Source organism: Procambarus clarkii, chromosome 56 (genome assembly GCF_040958095.1).
Source record: "Procambarus clarkii isolate CNS0578487 chromosome 56, FALCON_Pclarkii_2.0, whole genome shotgun sequence".
In the NCBI taxonomy this organism is placed as follows: Eukaryota; Metazoa; Arthropoda; class Malacostraca; order Decapoda; family Cambaridae; genus Procambarus; species Procambarus clarkii.
Window position 1 is genome coordinate 15,029,274 of NC_091205.1, and position 16,844 is coordinate 15,046,117.

General features: G+C 45.5%; 1 protein-coding gene across 1 annotated transcript in view; it reads left to right on the forward strand.

Annotated features, from left to right (window-relative positions):
* LOC138349772 (putative sodium-coupled neutral amino acid transporter 11) overlaps window positions 1–15,769 on the forward strand; it is a 39,596-nt gene extending 23,827 nt beyond the window's left edge. The window contains exons 2-10 of the mRNA XM_069305747.1: window positions 1,293–1,712; window positions 6,238–6,379; window positions 10,641–10,850; window positions 11,067–11,217; window positions 11,989–12,090; window positions 13,643–13,787; window positions 13,969–14,056; window positions 14,158–14,408; window positions 14,875–15,769. Coding sequence (XP_069161848.1) covers window positions 1,632–1,712; window positions 6,238–6,379; window positions 10,641–10,850; window positions 11,067–11,217; window positions 11,989–12,090; window positions 13,643–13,787; window positions 13,969–14,056; window positions 14,158–14,408; window positions 14,875–15,135 — 1,431 coding nt within the window. The 5' untranslated portion in view covers window positions 1,293–1,631 and the 3' untranslated portion in view covers window positions 15,136–15,769. The remainder of the gene's footprint in view (window positions 1–1,292; window positions 1,713–6,237; window positions 6,380–10,640; window positions 10,851–11,066; window positions 11,218–11,988; window positions 12,091–13,642; window positions 13,788–13,968; window positions 14,057–14,157; window positions 14,409–14,874) is intronic.
* Window positions 15,770–16,844: the final 1,075 nt, after the last annotated feature.

A 16,844-nucleotide genomic window follows, 5' to 3' on the forward strand; every position in this document is an offset into this window, starting at 1 on the left:
AAAGCCAAAAACAGAAGAGGAAAAGTGGGAAAAAAATACTAAAAAAGTAGAAACAGTATCGAGGGTACTAGTAGCAATAGTGATGGAGATAACGGAAGTAGCAATGGTAGTAATAGTATCCAAGAAAATCCGTAGGAGCTGTATTGAGGATTCGAACCCATGTAGTGGGCGTTCCCACGCAAACGCTCTGGCGACTAGACCACGACATGGTCAAAGGGATTGCAACCTGGAGTTCTACTGAACACACCAGGGTTGTCAGAGGCTTCCACTAAAGCCCGGACCAGGATTTTCACACAATCCCCCCACCCCTCATACACTCTGGCTGTCATCTAAGAATGTTCTACCTCAGACGCTCCTCAAACGTAGAACGTTCCTAGATGACCGACTTGTCTAAGAATGTTCTACCTCTGAGGAGCGTCAGAGGTAGAACATTCTTAGACGACAGCCAGAGTGCGTGGGAGGGGGAGGGGAGATTGTGTGAAAAATCCTTGCCCGGCTTCAGTGGAAGCCTCAGGAAACCCTGGTGTGTTCAGTAGAACTCCAGGTTGCAATCCTATTGACCATGTCGTGGTCTAGTCGCCAGAGCGTGTGGGGGGGGAACACCCTCTGCATGGGTTCGAATCCTCATCACGGTTCCTGCGGATTTTCTCATTGATACAGTCACTATTCAGAGTAATCATATTAACGTATCAATAGTAACAAGAGCAAATCTGCCAATATTGGTGATGAAAGTAGAAGTTACTTTGACAGCATATGGTAGCAGTGGCAACAGTTGTATTAGTGGTAATAGGAGTACCAATACTACTTGTAACAATAGCAAACGATAGTTAAAATAGTAATACTAAGAAAATTTAATACCAGCAACAATAGCAGTAACAGCAACGGTGGGGGTGGTCGGGGAGAGGGGCCAGCCACTCCTGGCCTGGTGGTGGGGCGACTCAGGAAGTGGGGGGAGGGAAGGAAGGGGAGTGGGGGGAGGGAGGGAAGGGGGAAGGGGGAGGGGGAACAAACCAGAACACCAGCTCAAGAGTTTCTGCACGACTGGCCTTCCATTTTTGAGGCTCCTAGCTTAGCCCTGATTGGCCGAGGCTTACTGCGACATCACCCAATGGATCTGTCAGAAAAATAAATTGCTGGTTTCAAGGAGAAATAGACTTGGCTCCATCTTCCCCCCTTAACTCACTCACCCACCTCGCTCTTTTCCTCACTATCGCAACCATTCCCCGTCTCCCCCCTCACTTGTAGCTGCTCTCATTACTTCAGTTTACTAACTCTTTTGCTCTTACTTGCAGATGGTCAAAGTCAACCTTCCGCACCGTGACAGCTGCTTGAGGAAGCCTCGCCAGGCACGTCACCAAGCCATCACTCGGTAATCAAGACCTCAGAGGCAACTGTACCTAACCTTAAACACAACCTCTGCACCAGCCATGATGACTCTGGTTGCCCACCTCGCCCGGCCGGACCACCTCCCACAGCACCAGCGACCACACAACTTGCAATAAACTCAAATCCTATCATCCTGTCGCTCGAGGGGGGTGATAAAAACCCATCCGTGAACGCTCATATAGTGTGCAAGAGACATCGTAGACGTCAGGCAAGTCTCGTCTCCAGCTGAAGTCAACACCACCGTCATGACGTCTCCATCAGCCTTCCCGGTCAACGAGAGAACCTACATCCTAGAGGACACGGCGCCCCCAGCCTCCCAGCCACAGGTAAAGGGGCTCTATTGCCTTCTGCTCAAGCGCTCGCTCCCCGCACACTCATTCACTTACGGTTGCTCAGTACAAGTTGGGTTTTATTAACTTTGCTGCGAGTGTTGCGATGCTGCTGAGCGCTCTTGGTCTCGCCCCCAAACGTCATCTATCGTCTCCCTTCTGATACCTACTATTGTCACTCCCCTCTATTACACCAGCCTACTAGGCTTCGTCCCTGAGAGCGAGAGAGAGAGAGAGAGAGAGAGAGAGAGAGAGAGAGAGAGAGAGAGAGAGAGAGAGAGAGAGAGAGAGAGAGAGAGAGAGAGAAATAGATAGGATGGGGATAATAAAAGAAAAAGTTGGAGGGAAAAAATAGAGAAGGTCAAGAGAAGGAGACAAGACAAAGCTCTTACGCTCGCTTTGCAAAGTCATAACTAAATATTTGAATCTTACCAGGGACCCAGACGCCAGGCGACTGGTCTTCCAGGGACACCCAGCACCTACCAGGGGCCCAGGGACCGAGACGCCTGGTGTTCCAGGGGACAACAAGCAGTCTTTGTTGGACAGATAAAACTAACGGCTCCCGCAGCCACGGAGGGGTTGGATGCAACAATGAATGGAGGGGGAGAGATAAAGGCAGAGAAAAAAAAAGTAATAGTTAGAAATATAAGAGAAATGTAGATAGGGGAGGGCGAGGGAATAGCCAATAAGAGGGAAAGGAAACAGGAGAGACATGGGACAGAATGGGAAACGGTGGATATTGGATAGGATGGATTGATTGACTGGCGAGTATCTGGCGCCGTATAAAGACTTATTGATGATATAAACAATACAAAATTTCGGTGTTAAGCCTAGTATCTTTGTTCAATTCCTCAACTATTGAGTCGGAAGGAAGATAGCCATGTAGCCAAACAGGACCACATTTGAGATTCATAGAACACGAACCATACTTAGTCTGTCTCGTATTTTGATTAGAACAGTGGTTTCGCATTTAAGAGGGGCAAGAGAGGTTATGAAAGCGGGTGGCGGCAGAGGCTATGAATGGGGGGAGGCAGAAGTTATGAAAGGCCTTTGAATGAGATGGAGAAGCAATGGAAAGAGGAAGGTTGGTACATGCAGATGAAAGGTGGCTTCGTCATGAGAACAAGTTCCACAGGTAAAAGCTTTCAACAAATAATTACTGTAGTGTATAATAGCGTTGATTTAAAAAAAGCTACACAAAGTCATTTCTTAAATATCTGTAAACAAAAAATTCAATAGATCTAAAACTAAAATATGAAGTAATATTGATAAAAAAATAAATTAAGCACATGAAAATTACAATAAAATTAGACATGGAAACAGAAAAGTTTCCAACAATACACCGGAACCCTTTTTCCTCCCGCCAGGCTGCTCAGCTTTTCAGAATTTGGCGCGCGCGGGAAATTTAATTAGCTTTTTTTCTTTCTGGAGTCTGAAGAAAGTCTCCACTGCCGTCGCTCCCTCGCCCAGGCGACCTCCCGATAACACCAAGGAACAAGGCCGTACTTTACTGAGCTATGTTAGCACACACGCGTTGACCCCCCCCCCGCCAGGTGTGCCACGCGTCGACTCCCAACAGGTGTGCCACACAGTACCCCCCCCCCACACCACACCTGCCCTCATACCCCTCGTTATCGTGAAGTCATCAAAAGCAATTTGTGAAAAAAGACATTTGAAAGAGATTCAAGCAAAAAAAAAAAAAAAAAAAGAGCTCCCACACAACGTCCCTTCGCCCTATGTTCCCATGACCCCCATGGAAATAAGGATGGAGAGCGCGTGCACAAGGTGCAGGGGGTATGGGGTATAACTATACCATATCGTCCTTCAGTAATGGTACCATAATACCCTCCGGTCCGTGCTAGTTGCTATAGGGACCCTTCTCAGTCTCCCCTCAACTTCCCACTACCGCTCACAGATAAAGAGGATACAAGAGTCACCCCAGTAATTGGGAAAATGGTATTCATATTGCACAAGAATAGGAACAGAGGGGCAGCGCCTATTGCACAAGGACAGGAAACTAGGGCGGATGACAGTAGTATTGAACACTACTGTATTGAACACTTTTCAAGACACTGTGCTCGCAAAGGCACTACAAGACACCATCATTGATATGTGGCAATGTTTTTGTCCACGATTACTCTAGCCAGGTAATCAACCATTTATGAAACGCATCTTTCCTCAATCATTGCGGCCTAATTTCCATTTATGAAACCGCTTTTGACCTTCGAAGAGCTGTAACAATAAAAGCCTCGAGATGCGAAGTCTCAAAGCCCGTAAACTGTTTAGTAAATACAACCGAGTCCCCACAATCAAGGAAAGTGTTTGGGGGCGTGTGTAGGCCGGTACACCAGCAGGAATTATTCCACCATCCTGCAGGGATTGCCAGACTTGCCAGGTTGTAATTGACACACGGGATTGCGGGCCGCTGCAAACAGCCTGACGGAGCCAAGTTATCACCAAACAATTCTGGTCCCAGGCCCGGAGTTGGAAAGCAATATAACTATGCCAACAGGTGAACAAGGCCGCCTAGCGAACAACCACAGCGTGCACAACTCTACGGCGTTCGCCACCCGGGATTCACTTACACCCCATTGCCAGGTTCAATTTATTTATCAAGGCATCGGGAAGTAGTTACACATGACCCGATGTAGTTGGAGTTTCACGAGTGTCCTGACACTTGCACTCTTGCGCCCACACTAGCTATTCCCACCCACGGTCCTCTCAATTTTTCACTTATTAGCAAATATTAATTCAATATTGAAGTTTTCTATACATAGTTTAAGTGGGTTGCTTGGGTTAGCACCTTTCTGGTTAGGCAAAACCGTTACATTTATTACGAAGTGGCAAATGGTCAAAATGGACTCAACATTAAACCGAGCCACAAAGAGACCACAAAACCAGAGTTACACGGGAAAATATTGAAGGCTTACAATAGGATCGAACCCACACTTCTGGTCGCCCTAGGCACAAGAGCTACTGAATGGACAGTGACGGGCTCAAAAAGTATCCCCACCTGAAGTACAACCAGACTACTTTGTGTAGAAGACACCGTCCAGTACCGTGATCCAAGTTACACGTGTTGCCTGCTGGACACCACACCAAAATATATACATCTACCAACTACTGCAGACTTGAGAGGAGCTGTATGTGTAACAGTTGTTGCATGTGTAATGTATGTTGTATGTGTAACGGTTGTTGCAGACTTTAGATAGCAGCTGTATGTGTAACATTTGTTTACTACTGTCATTGCTGTCCAACCACTTGGGGTGGACGGTAGAACGACGGTCTCGTTTCATGCAGGTCGGCGTTCAATTCCCAACCGTCGAAATGGTTGGGCACCATTCCCCTTAAACCTCCCCCCCCCCTCATCCCAAATCCTTATCCTAATCCCTTCCAAGTGCTATATAGTCGTAATGGCTTTGCGCTTTTCTTAAGACAGTTCAGTTCCTGCGGTCATTGCTAAGACTGCTCAGCAGAAAACTCTTAATGTCTTGGGTCTATATTCGCCTGCAGGTCACAAGCTGGACTCTACGAGTAATGTTTGATGTGTAAAGGGAGGCATGCACATTAATTACACAAAACGATACCCCGCTGCAAGAGTCACTACCATACCCGCTTCAAAATACATTAGAAAACAGGCCAGAGGTGATCTATAGTTCAGATGAAGCAGTCTACCAGTGAACTGACGATTCAATCACCGTGTTTATACATGCAGGTCATGTCATAAGGTCACTACTTGCAATAAATGCAATAGTGTCTATGCAATATTTATACCTATACTGAAATGATTTACTCTTTATAACAAACAAGGAAGCAAAATTTAACATTAAATAGTTTTCGCCGATAACTAACTATATGGCGGTTAACTATCTTTGAATATTTAACATTTCTCCAAAAAAGACATTGACTAATAACCATTACCAATCAACACCACAAACCAGATACCCAACCACTAATCATTTAACTCACACTAACCACCCACCCCAACGCTAACAACTTGCTATATTGCCCCCCCCCCCCACCATACACAAACACACCCTACACTAACCAGCTCAGCCACGCTAGCAAAGTCAACTGACCATACATGGCGAGACGCAGTGATAGTCTACTTGAGTGTAAGAATTTTACAGCCACAACATGTTTACAATTAATGGAAACCTCTGACTACAGTGTGAGGCATGTCAAAACAATTCCCTCAGCTCTCTTACCAACCTCACTTCCCTAAACCAGCACAGCCCGTCCTCCTAAGATTTCCAAGCGTCAAGAAAATGTCGTGCTAAAGTACCCTTATCCTAACCTACCAGAGGACCCAAAACAGTAGACGGGACAGTATGACAATGTCGAGAGCTGCTACCATTTTCTAGTACGACAATTTTTTGGCCTTGGGTAAAGTATACGTCAAAATGCGACGTTCTATTGGGAGGACAGGTTGACCAGCAACCCCTCCCCCCCCCTCACAAACCACCCCCCTTTCCCCCCCTCTCACAAACCATCCCTCTCACAAACCACCCTCTCCCCCCAGCTAGCGACGCCGGACGAGCCACCCAAGATCCCACCCGGCCTAGCCGGCTACGAGGGGGACGATGACCCCAAGAGGGAGAAGAGCTCCATCTCCTTCACTTCCTTCAACTACATCAACTCCATCGTCGGCAGCGGCGTGATAGGTGAGTAGAGGGGTGGCACAAGGGCAGGTGGTGGAGGGCTGACAGCTGAAGGTTACAGGTTATTGTGGCAACCTGTCTTGTCAAATTTCGACGCCAAAATCTCGAACGGACAATATATGATATCCTGTATCTTGAGAGATGGTTATCTTGAGATGATTTCGGGGCTTTTTTTAGTGTCCCCGCGGCCCGGTCCTCGACCAGGCCGCGGGGAATCATAGCTACTGAAATCATAGCTCATCAAATCATAGATAATGTAAATCATAGCTACTGAAAAAAAACTTACGTTTTCTACACGTTCGATTAGGTTAGGTTCAGGTGTTTTAATACACCGTTTTCTGTGTTGTGGAAGGCGATTTTAGTGGCAGGAGTTGTGTTAGAGGTCGGGTTCTGTGGTAGTGGTAGTAGGATGTGGTTGAGAACAGTCTTGGTGCTGTGGTAGACGGGTGGTAATCTGGTGGCTATGAGGGTGGGCTTTATGGTTGAGAATTATGGTTGTATTAGTGGTGGCGGCGGCAGTGTGTTCATACACACTCATCACCCACAAAAGTGAGAGAACGGGAGCTCGACCCTGCAGGCACAGCGAGGCGATTAATTCTCACACACAGACTATTATGATAATTACTGCGAGTAACCATCTGGCGTTGACGGCCCCGACGCAGGTCCCACACCCCATGTTACCCCGTGATAATACTAACAACCCCAGCACGCCTATGAACCTCACCTTGAGGTGCTTCCGGGGCTTAGCGTCCCCGCGGCCCGGTCGTCGACCAGGCCTCCTGGTTGCCGGACTGATCAACCAGGCTGTTGGACGCGGCTGCTCGTAGCCTGACGTATGAGTCACAGCCTGGTTGATATGGTATCCTTTGGAAGGCACAGTTTTGTGCCAAATACATCAAAGGTCACCCGATGACAACAGTGATAATCATATTGATCAAATCTCTGAAGCCCCTGGAACCCCATATCTCCGAACAAATCATTATACCTGATGCAAGCATAATATGGTAAAAATAATCTATGCAAGTATTATCTAATTCTTTATGACTCCAAAAGTATTGAAAATGGCTCTCATTGCTCGGAAATTGCTCATGCGACCAGGACAGTAATATGCTCAAGCATGATAAAAAAAAAACACTTTGTAAAATAAAAAGATTGGTTAACGCATTTTCGGCCGCGTGACCATCATCAGAGCCAAACATTTTAATTTCTTGCTCTGTTGAAGTTTGTTGAATTTCAATAAATTTTGTCTTGCTCTGATGAGGGTCAGAAGGCCGACAACGCGTTAAACAATCTTTTATTTTATAAAAGTGTTTTTCAGCAAGTTTTAACATATTACTGTCTTGGTCACAAGAGCAAAGCCTGTGAGGAGTAACAGTTTTAAATAATTAGGTAATAACACTACCAAGGAACAAAAATTGTCTCACCTTGTGTAATGCCATTTTCCGTGCCTCTTAACGTTATAGAGCTCAACAGCGGCAGCAGACGGTAATTCATTCAGGTGCAAGTCCGACCGAGTCCCCTCGGCCTCTAATACCATTACTAACACCATGTCTTTCGCCCTTCACACGCCGCCTGGACCCCCGAAGTTACTCTGTAACAGAAGTCAAAGTTCAGCCTTGCTGATCGCCGCTCACAACTGGAAGACGCGAAAGAACCTTCCCAGCAAGACACGAACATAACTCACCTTGTATGACTACCTACACAGTGGCGTCTTGTAGTGTGTAACTGGGAGCAAGGGAAACCATCTTTCAACAACTCGTTCCGGGAACACTTACAGTCCTCCAGTTACCAGTCCTCCAAGACGGACAAATATCCCCATCTTCCTGACGCTGATAAGAAATTAAACTGCCCAAAAAGATTGTCTCCGACGTGGGCTCGCTGAGCAAATTTCTTGCCTGGGTTTGCCTAGTCCCATCAAAATTTTCGCGTACCGTCAAAACATTCGACCCGTTTGTAAAGCTTCGGAAAATATTCCACCAACCTTTCGGGAGCCAATGGCGGGGCGGGACGCAAGTTGTCATCCTTGCTATGGGGAGTTGCACGTCTTGGCTACGATTCACCAAGCATTTATCTGGCCACTTATTTCATATTTCGTCGACCAAGGTAGCTTAGTCTGTATTAACAGTTTGAGCTTAGAAATGCTAAGAGATCGTCTCGACCTAAGGTTATTATTGTTACAGACAATCTCGTAGAGCTTCGGAGCTCGTAAACTGCTTAATAATGGCGTCAGATTCACGAAGCGGTTATCCCAGTACTTCCGAACCTGAACATCTTTTCTCAATCTTTGGCGGCTTTGTTTACAATTATTAAACAGTTAATGAGCTCCGAAACACCAGGAGGCTGTTTATAACAATAACAACATTTGATTGGGAAGTTTTCATGCGTGTAAACTGTTTAATAAATGCAACCAAAGCCGTCAAAGATTGAGGAAACATGTACACGTTCATTAGTACTTGCGGAACTGCTTCGTGAAGCTGGTCCCAGAGACTAAGCCGCCAAGATTGAAAATATGCTCAGGTCTCGTAGGTGAACACGTAAATGTCTAATGAATCCTGGCCGTCATTTGGTGTGCAACATGAATGATTTCAACAGTGCCCAGATCCAAAGAATATCTATATACAACCCATTTGCATAAACAATGGAACAATTCTCGTTAAACCAGCCGCCAAACCTACTGTTTATGACTGAAAAACTCTTTCACGATACTCGCAAGCGATGGCGTTCGAACATCTCTCGAACCGTGCTCTGCTCACCACATGTGTTCGAATCGCACAACTTTAAATGCTTCGGCGGCGTATTGCAGATACAAATAATTGCCAACAGAACTAAAATATTATTTAACCTAGCCTAACCTACACTTAACTAAAAGTCAAAATTACAATACCTGTATGTAGCAATAATGATTTAGATTTGAGAAAATGTTTTTCATTACATTGTAAGTTGAGGTTGGTGACTGTGTTAGGGGTCGGGCGTGGCTTGGACGACCATAACCTTGTGTGTTAGGGGTCGGGCGTGGCTTGGGCGACCATAACCTTGTGTGTTAGGGGTCGGGCGCGGCTTGGACGACCATAACCTTGTGTGTTAGGGGTCGGGCGCGGCTTGGACGACCATAACCTGAGGACAGATTGTTATTATCACTCTCACATTTGCTGACTGACCAAGCAACAAGCATACTTTTATTCACAATATACTTCAGCAGTAAAATAAACTTCCATATACAGGGAAGCGAAATACACCTCCCTGGTGTATATATCCGTGGTGTACATGTCCCAGGTGTATATATATATAACTGGTATATACATCACTGGTGTACAGATCACGTGATTATATTATAGTTGGTGGCGAGGGGAGGGAGTTATCAGGAGAAAGCGTCAAGACATTACGACTATATAGCACTTGGAAGGGTTCGGAATAAGGATTTGGGATGGGACGGAGGGGGAGGGGAGGGTAGGTATGGTGCACAACCACTTGGACGGTCGCGGGGATTGAACGCCGACCTGCATGAAGCGAGACCGTCGCTCTACCGCCCAGCCCATGTGGTTGGACAGAGCTCACCGTCGCCAAATAAGGACATGGCAGGCGTCATTTAGACACAGTGCCACAGGTGCCACAGGTGCCAGCCCCAAGACCGTGGCCGATGGTATTGTTAACGCATCATACACCTTTCCAACAACACCTTTCCAACTTTCAAGAGTATGAATATGCAATAAATTGTAAGCTAAATATATAAATAATAATTGTAATCAGTCAATTAAGGATATCTTCCATTCAGGTGATACTGTTTCAGTTATATATTAATAATTTGACACATTAAGGAGCTCATATGTAGGAGAAATATATACAACACTTTACATAAAAATAACTAGTATAACGTCCCTTGAATTAAATCCACCGGCAACGGAAACTAAGCCTTCCAAAAATCCCATATAATTACCTGATGATATAATTATATGTGACTGTATAATGCTATGACTGTATATTGATTTGCATGTTGATTTAGGCCTAAAATATGCAATATTATTTAGAGGAGTATAATATGCAATATTATTATTGAGAGAATCAATTTCCCCAGTGCGCTAACCCACCTCCCTGCCCCATCATACACTAACCCACCTCCCTGCCCCATCATGCACTAACCCACCTCCCTGCCCCATCATGCACTAACCCACCTCCCTGCCCCCACCATGCGCTAACCCACCTCCCTGCCCCACCATGCGCTAACCCACCTCCCTGCCCCACCATGCACTAACTCCACCCACTGCAGGGATGCCGTTCGCGTTGCACGAGGCGGGGTTCGGGGTGGGCCTGCTGCTGCTGGTGTTGGTAGCCGTCATCACCGACGCCGCCCTCTGCCTCATGATCGCCGTCGCCCGCACCGCCGGCATCAACACCTACCAGGACCTCGTCAGAGCCGCCTTCGGCAAACCTGGCTTCGTCCTCACCTCCTGCCTCCAGTTTCTCTACCCGTTCATCTGTGAGTGAGGCGTTACACTCTCCATATTCACCCTCAAATATTCAATATTGTTTTCTTAAATAGGACTTTGATACAAGTTGGGATTTTCTTCCCTATCCCCAACAAGAGGAATTATATGTATGTCTGCCTTTCCTGTCTACGGGGTATTGATTACTGTCTCAATATTTCTTTCTATTCATGCCGTCCTCATCTGACTCTGGCTCCCCCGCTGGACAGCCCTCATCAGCTACAACATCATCGTGGGGGACACCCTGACCAAGGTGCTCATCAGGGTCACTGGAATCAGCCCTGAATCGGTGTTGGTGAGGCGAGAGTTTATCATGGCTACCACGACTCTTCTTATCACACTCCCTCTCTCCCTTTACCGGTGGGTGGTTTGGGGCAGGGAAAGATAGGGAACTGAAGGATGAGGCAGGGAAGGATGGGGAACTGAAGGATGAGGCAGGGAAGGATGGGGAACTGAAGGATGAGGCAGGGAAGGGTGGGGAACTGAAGGATGAGGCAGGGAAGGGTGGGGAACTGAAGGATGAGGCAGGGAAGGATGGGGAACTGAAGGATGAGGCAGGGAAGGGTGGGGAACTGAAGGATGAGGCAGGGAAGGGTGGGGAACTGAAGGATGAGGCAGGGAAGGATGGGGAACTGAAGGATGAGGCAGGGAAGGGTGGGGAACTGAAGGATGAGGCAGGGAAGGATGGGGAACTGAAGGATGAGGCAGGGAAGGGTGGGGAACTGAAGGATGAGGCAGGGAAGGGTGGGGAACTGAAGGATGAGGCAGGGAAGGGTGGGGAACTGAAGGATGAGGCAGGGAAGGGTGGGGAACTGAAGGATGAGGCAGGGAAGGATGGGGAACTGAAGGATGAGGCAGGGAAGGGTGGGGAACTGAAGGATGAGGCAGGGAAGGATGGGGAACTGAAGGATGAGGCAGGGAAGGGTGGGGAACTGAAGGATGAGGCAGGGAAGGGTGGGGAACTGAAGGATGAGGCAGGGAAGGATGGGGAACTGAAGGATGAGGCAGGGAAGGGTGGGGAACTGAAGGATGAGGCAGGGAAGGGTGGGGCAGGGATGGATTGGACTGTCTAATATCAACTATAATTATTAAGTAATTAACAATTTACTAAGAGCCCGTGTCTGTCTTCAGGAACATCACTCGTCTGGCCAAGATATCCCTGGTGTCAGTGGCCATGATAGTGGCCATCGCCGTGGCCATGCTGGTCCGCCTGGCCACTATGAAGGACTTAGTGTGAGTCTCTCCCACCTGATATCTTTTGTGGCACCCGTTACGATACTCATCATAACCTTGATTCATGAGAGCTCTCCCGCCTAAGTACTCCATCCTGCAACAGCTCTCTGCTCACCTTCCTTCATCACCTGACCAAGATTTACATTGCACTTTACTGTCCGTTTCGCGTGCACAAACTTCTCAATTAATACAGTTGGGTGTGATTTTCAGAGTTGTCTGAGGTGTTTAGCATCTTCTTCTTGAGGTTATCTTGAGATGATTTCGGGGCTTTTTAGTGTCCCCGCGGCCCGGTCCTAGACCAGGCCTCCACCCCCAGGAAGCAGCCCGTGACAGCTGACTAACGCCCAGGTACCTATTTTACTGCTAGGTAACAGGGGCATAGGGTGAAAGAAACTCTGCCCATTGTTTCTCGCCGGCGCCTGGGATCGAACCCAGGACCACAGGATCACAAGTCCAGCGTGCTGTCCGCTCGGCCGACCGGCTCCCCACCTCACATCTTCCACAAAGCTTTGACTGTAAAATAAGACAAGATTTACACTCGGTAAACCTGTTTGTTTTACATTGATTCCTAAATTTTCCCCCATGGTTTTTAATTTGTGAGTGGCCTAACTCTCTAATAACAGTTGTATTAGATAATGCAACTGTTATTAGAGTTGTGTTATTAATAAGTTATTGTTAAGATATTATTGTCTCAATAGTGTCTTATTTTCTACTAGATGGAGTAGAAAGGCACGGTCTTTCAGCCAACAGCCCCCCAGGTCGACTCTTTGCTTCTCCCACATACTTTGCTAGGTTTCCTCCCCCTACACTCACACCCCCTCATCGCTTCTCCTTCCCCCCCCCCCCCCCACACACACACTCTTCTCTCTTCTAACGTGCACACTCCCCGTCACCACACTTCTACACATTCCCCATCACGCCTCATCACTGTAACCATTGTCACAACACACAGTCTGCATCAATGTAGATGACCCTGACCACCCTACTTCTCTCTCTCCCTCGCTCCCAGTGGTCAAGATACTCGAGTAACTTTGAATCAATAATATTAACACTGAATCAATGTTGTGTCAATAATATCGACGTTGAATGAACGTTATCGACGTTGAATCAAGACTTTTGACGTTTACTCGACGTTATCGACGGTGTATCAACGATAGTGACCGTAAAATGTACTGTTAAACACACTATGCACGGTCAAACACCCATTTCAGACTTCATAGGAGTCGTTGGTTGGTCGCAATAGGCGTTAATTCCACTTAGAGTATGTGGATCGACCCCAACTACCCTATGACACTCCCCATACAATCACCCGCCATCTTGCAAAGTTTGGTGGCCCCCGACCTTGAACAGACAGACATTCTCTCATAGATGTAGTAGTTCTTTACCTTGATTAGTCTTTGAAACAAATATCAAGTGTTGTGTAATTATAATTAATGCTACTGTTAGAGTAAACATGTAATAAGGAAGATATATATGTGTGTGTAAAGTATTATATAAGGAGAAGGAAGCCGTTGTAACTTGCGGGGTCTGATCTTGTGTGGTTGTTGGCCAGACCCACGACAGAAGATGCGTGGAACTTTGGAGGCAGCAACCTCGCCTCGGCCATCGGTATTATGAGCTTCGCCTTCATGTGCCACCACTCCAGCTTCCTTGTTTACGAGTCCCTCGCTGACAACACCCAGGAGCGTTGGAACAAGGTGAGCAGTGCTCTCATCCACCACACTGCAACAAGAGAAAATATAATTAAGCTTTATAAAAATGAAACATATTTCCCAATGCGGAAATCAAGAATCGCAGTCCGCTTCCACTGCCAATCCAGGAAACCACATTGACATTCTGCAATGTCAGATGACAGTTTATATATTTGTTCTCCCATAGGTGACTCACATCAGCATCGGTTCTTCCGCCATCTTGAGTCTTGTGTTCGCTGTAGCCGGCTACCTCACCTTCACCGGCTATACACAAGGTAGGTTCAGAGTTGACTACGCCAGGTATCTCTCCCTCTTCCCTTTCCTCCATAATAGAGAAGCATCATCTTCTAACCTCTGTTTTTTGCGTCACCTCCAGGTGATGTGTTTGAGAACTACTGCTGGGGAGACGACTTGATGAATATCTGTCGTGGGGCCTACGCCGTCACTATACTCCTCACCTTCCCTATCGAGTGCTTCGTGGCCCGAGACGTGCTGGAGACCGGGTTCTTCCGCGAGTACCAGCCTCAGCCTTTCTTCCGCCATGCAGCTCTCTCTGTCCTGATCGCCATCCTCTGCATGATCTTCTCCCTCTCCACCGACTGCCTTGGCATTGTCCTCGAGGTTAACGTAAGTGATTTGGGTCTTATGGTCTCATCTAAACACACTCGCCAGTGTTGCGAAGTTGCCTTAAGACAGTCATCAGAGCTCTCTCTCTCCAGAGCAAATACTGTGATATCGGATCAGTCTCTGTTACATGGTATTGTCTGTAATATCTATTAATATTATCCTCATCAAATGTTTATACCATTTGGCATTTCAGTTATTCTGGCTTTAGAAAGATTTTGCATGCCATAATCATTTGCATTTGTCAGGAGAACATTGGAGAGTGATATAGGAAAAGTGGGTTTTAAATATTAATGAAAAAAATCTCAATATCTGCAAACCTTTAGACTTCTGCATCCAAATTACTTACACATTAAAAATCTTGAGACATGGAAATCTCCCACAGGAAAGACAAGAACAGAGGTATGCACTAATGACACTTTTGCTCTAAGATTTAATCCAAATATAGGGGCATGTTTCTCGCTCTCAGGGCATCATGTGCGCTATACCGCTGGCCTACATCCTGCCAGCCCTGTGTTACATCAAGGTGGAGGAGGGGGCGCCGTGGGCCCGCAACAAGTGGACGGCCTGGGGTGTTGCTACCTTCGGTGTTGTCTCCATGATCGTTGGCATGGTCTCGCTCTTCACCAATATATCTGCTCTCTCACAGTGCTCTCATGGTATCCAAATGCCCTACTGCTTTTCCACAGAAAATGACACACAGATTGAATTAAAACTCTTGAATGTATAAGCTTTGATATGAGGTTCAACTTACAGATGGCCAAAATGGGGAACTAAGGGATCCTTACAAAGGCTTTGCTTGCGAAAAAAAATAAAATCTTAAGTATTATGCTGTCCAATGTTCAAAATCCCGCGTTGAAATTTAAAATGGTTGTATTTTGACGTATCAAAATTTACAGAGCACCAAATTGTATTCACATAAATTTAAATAAACGGTTTCATTGTATAACGCAGGAAGACTTAAGTTAATTTTTTGGCTATAACAATAAGGGATAAATTTAACTGCAATGTTGCTGACAACAGCAATGTCACTTTGCCAAATGCCTCAGCATTTCTTTTTTTCTTTTAGTTTAGGAATTCACGTGTAGGTTAGTAAGCTTTCACCCATTGTATAGTCACTGCTAGCTGCTTTTGTATGCGAAGTGAAGGTACTCGTAAACTTTGATGTGATATACAAATATAAAAATATTATATATAATATATATATAGTGTTCATTTAAAAAGGGGGGGGGGGGTTTAGAAGCGAACACTCTTACGTATTCAGAGTTAAATGGCAAGTTTTTCCCTGAATGCTCTGTGTTCCCTTCTCTGAGGCTGTGGGTCCCTATAATTGCACCAGAGGTGGTACCCCTCCACATATATATATATATATATATATATATATATATATATATATATATATATATATATATATATATATAACTCAGTGTAGCAAGGTTAGGTTGTGTACCATGTGGTGCAGGCTTCAGATACCTTGTGTTCTCTCCTGATCTCTTAACAATATCCTAGTACCTTGTGTCCTCCAGATAACCAAGCCCGAAGCGGTCCATATTTATTTACATTTTGCCAGATTCTGTATACATGGTCTTGGATACCAACCATCCCCAGCACTCAACACACTACTCAATAGTGTCACCATTCAAAAATATGAAAAGCAGAAAATCTGGAAATGCAAAACACAAATTGTGACCACTTCGGTGATGGGTATTTTGTCAGTGTTTCTGAACATTCAGGGAAGAAATGTTCTTCAATACTCGTGTAAACTTTCTCGTCATAACGATTTAGATATTTGCTCGACAGAGTAGACTAACGAAGTGCAAAGTTCACAGCATACAGGGGGTGTGTCATCTGAAAAGTGGGGCGTCCATGGTTAGCACTTTAAGAAAAGGGGTGTAAAGTAGCAGTTATCACAAGTATAATGTGTGACCATACGACCATCCATACACCATAACACCCTTTAAATACATCTCTAAGGTGTACTGTATCATACTCTAAGTCACCAAAAAAGGTCCATTAACTAATAGTCATTGCAATATCAGTACCATATTTACTGATAGTTCATTAACTAATAGTCATTACAATATCAGTACCATATTTACTGATAGTTCATTAACTAATAGTCATTGCAATATCAGTACCAAATTTACTGATAGTTCATTAACTAATAGTCATTGCAATATCAGTACCAAATTTACTGATAGTTCATTAACTAATAGTCATTGCAATATCAGTACCAAATTTACTGATAGTTCATTAACTAATAGTCATTGCAATATCAGTACCAAATTTACTGATAGTTCATTAACTAATAGTCATTGCAATATCAGTACCAAATTTACTGATAATTCATTAACTAATAGTGATTGCAATATCAGTACCAAATTTACTGATAATTCATTAACTAATAGTCATTGCAATATCAGTACCATATTTACTGAT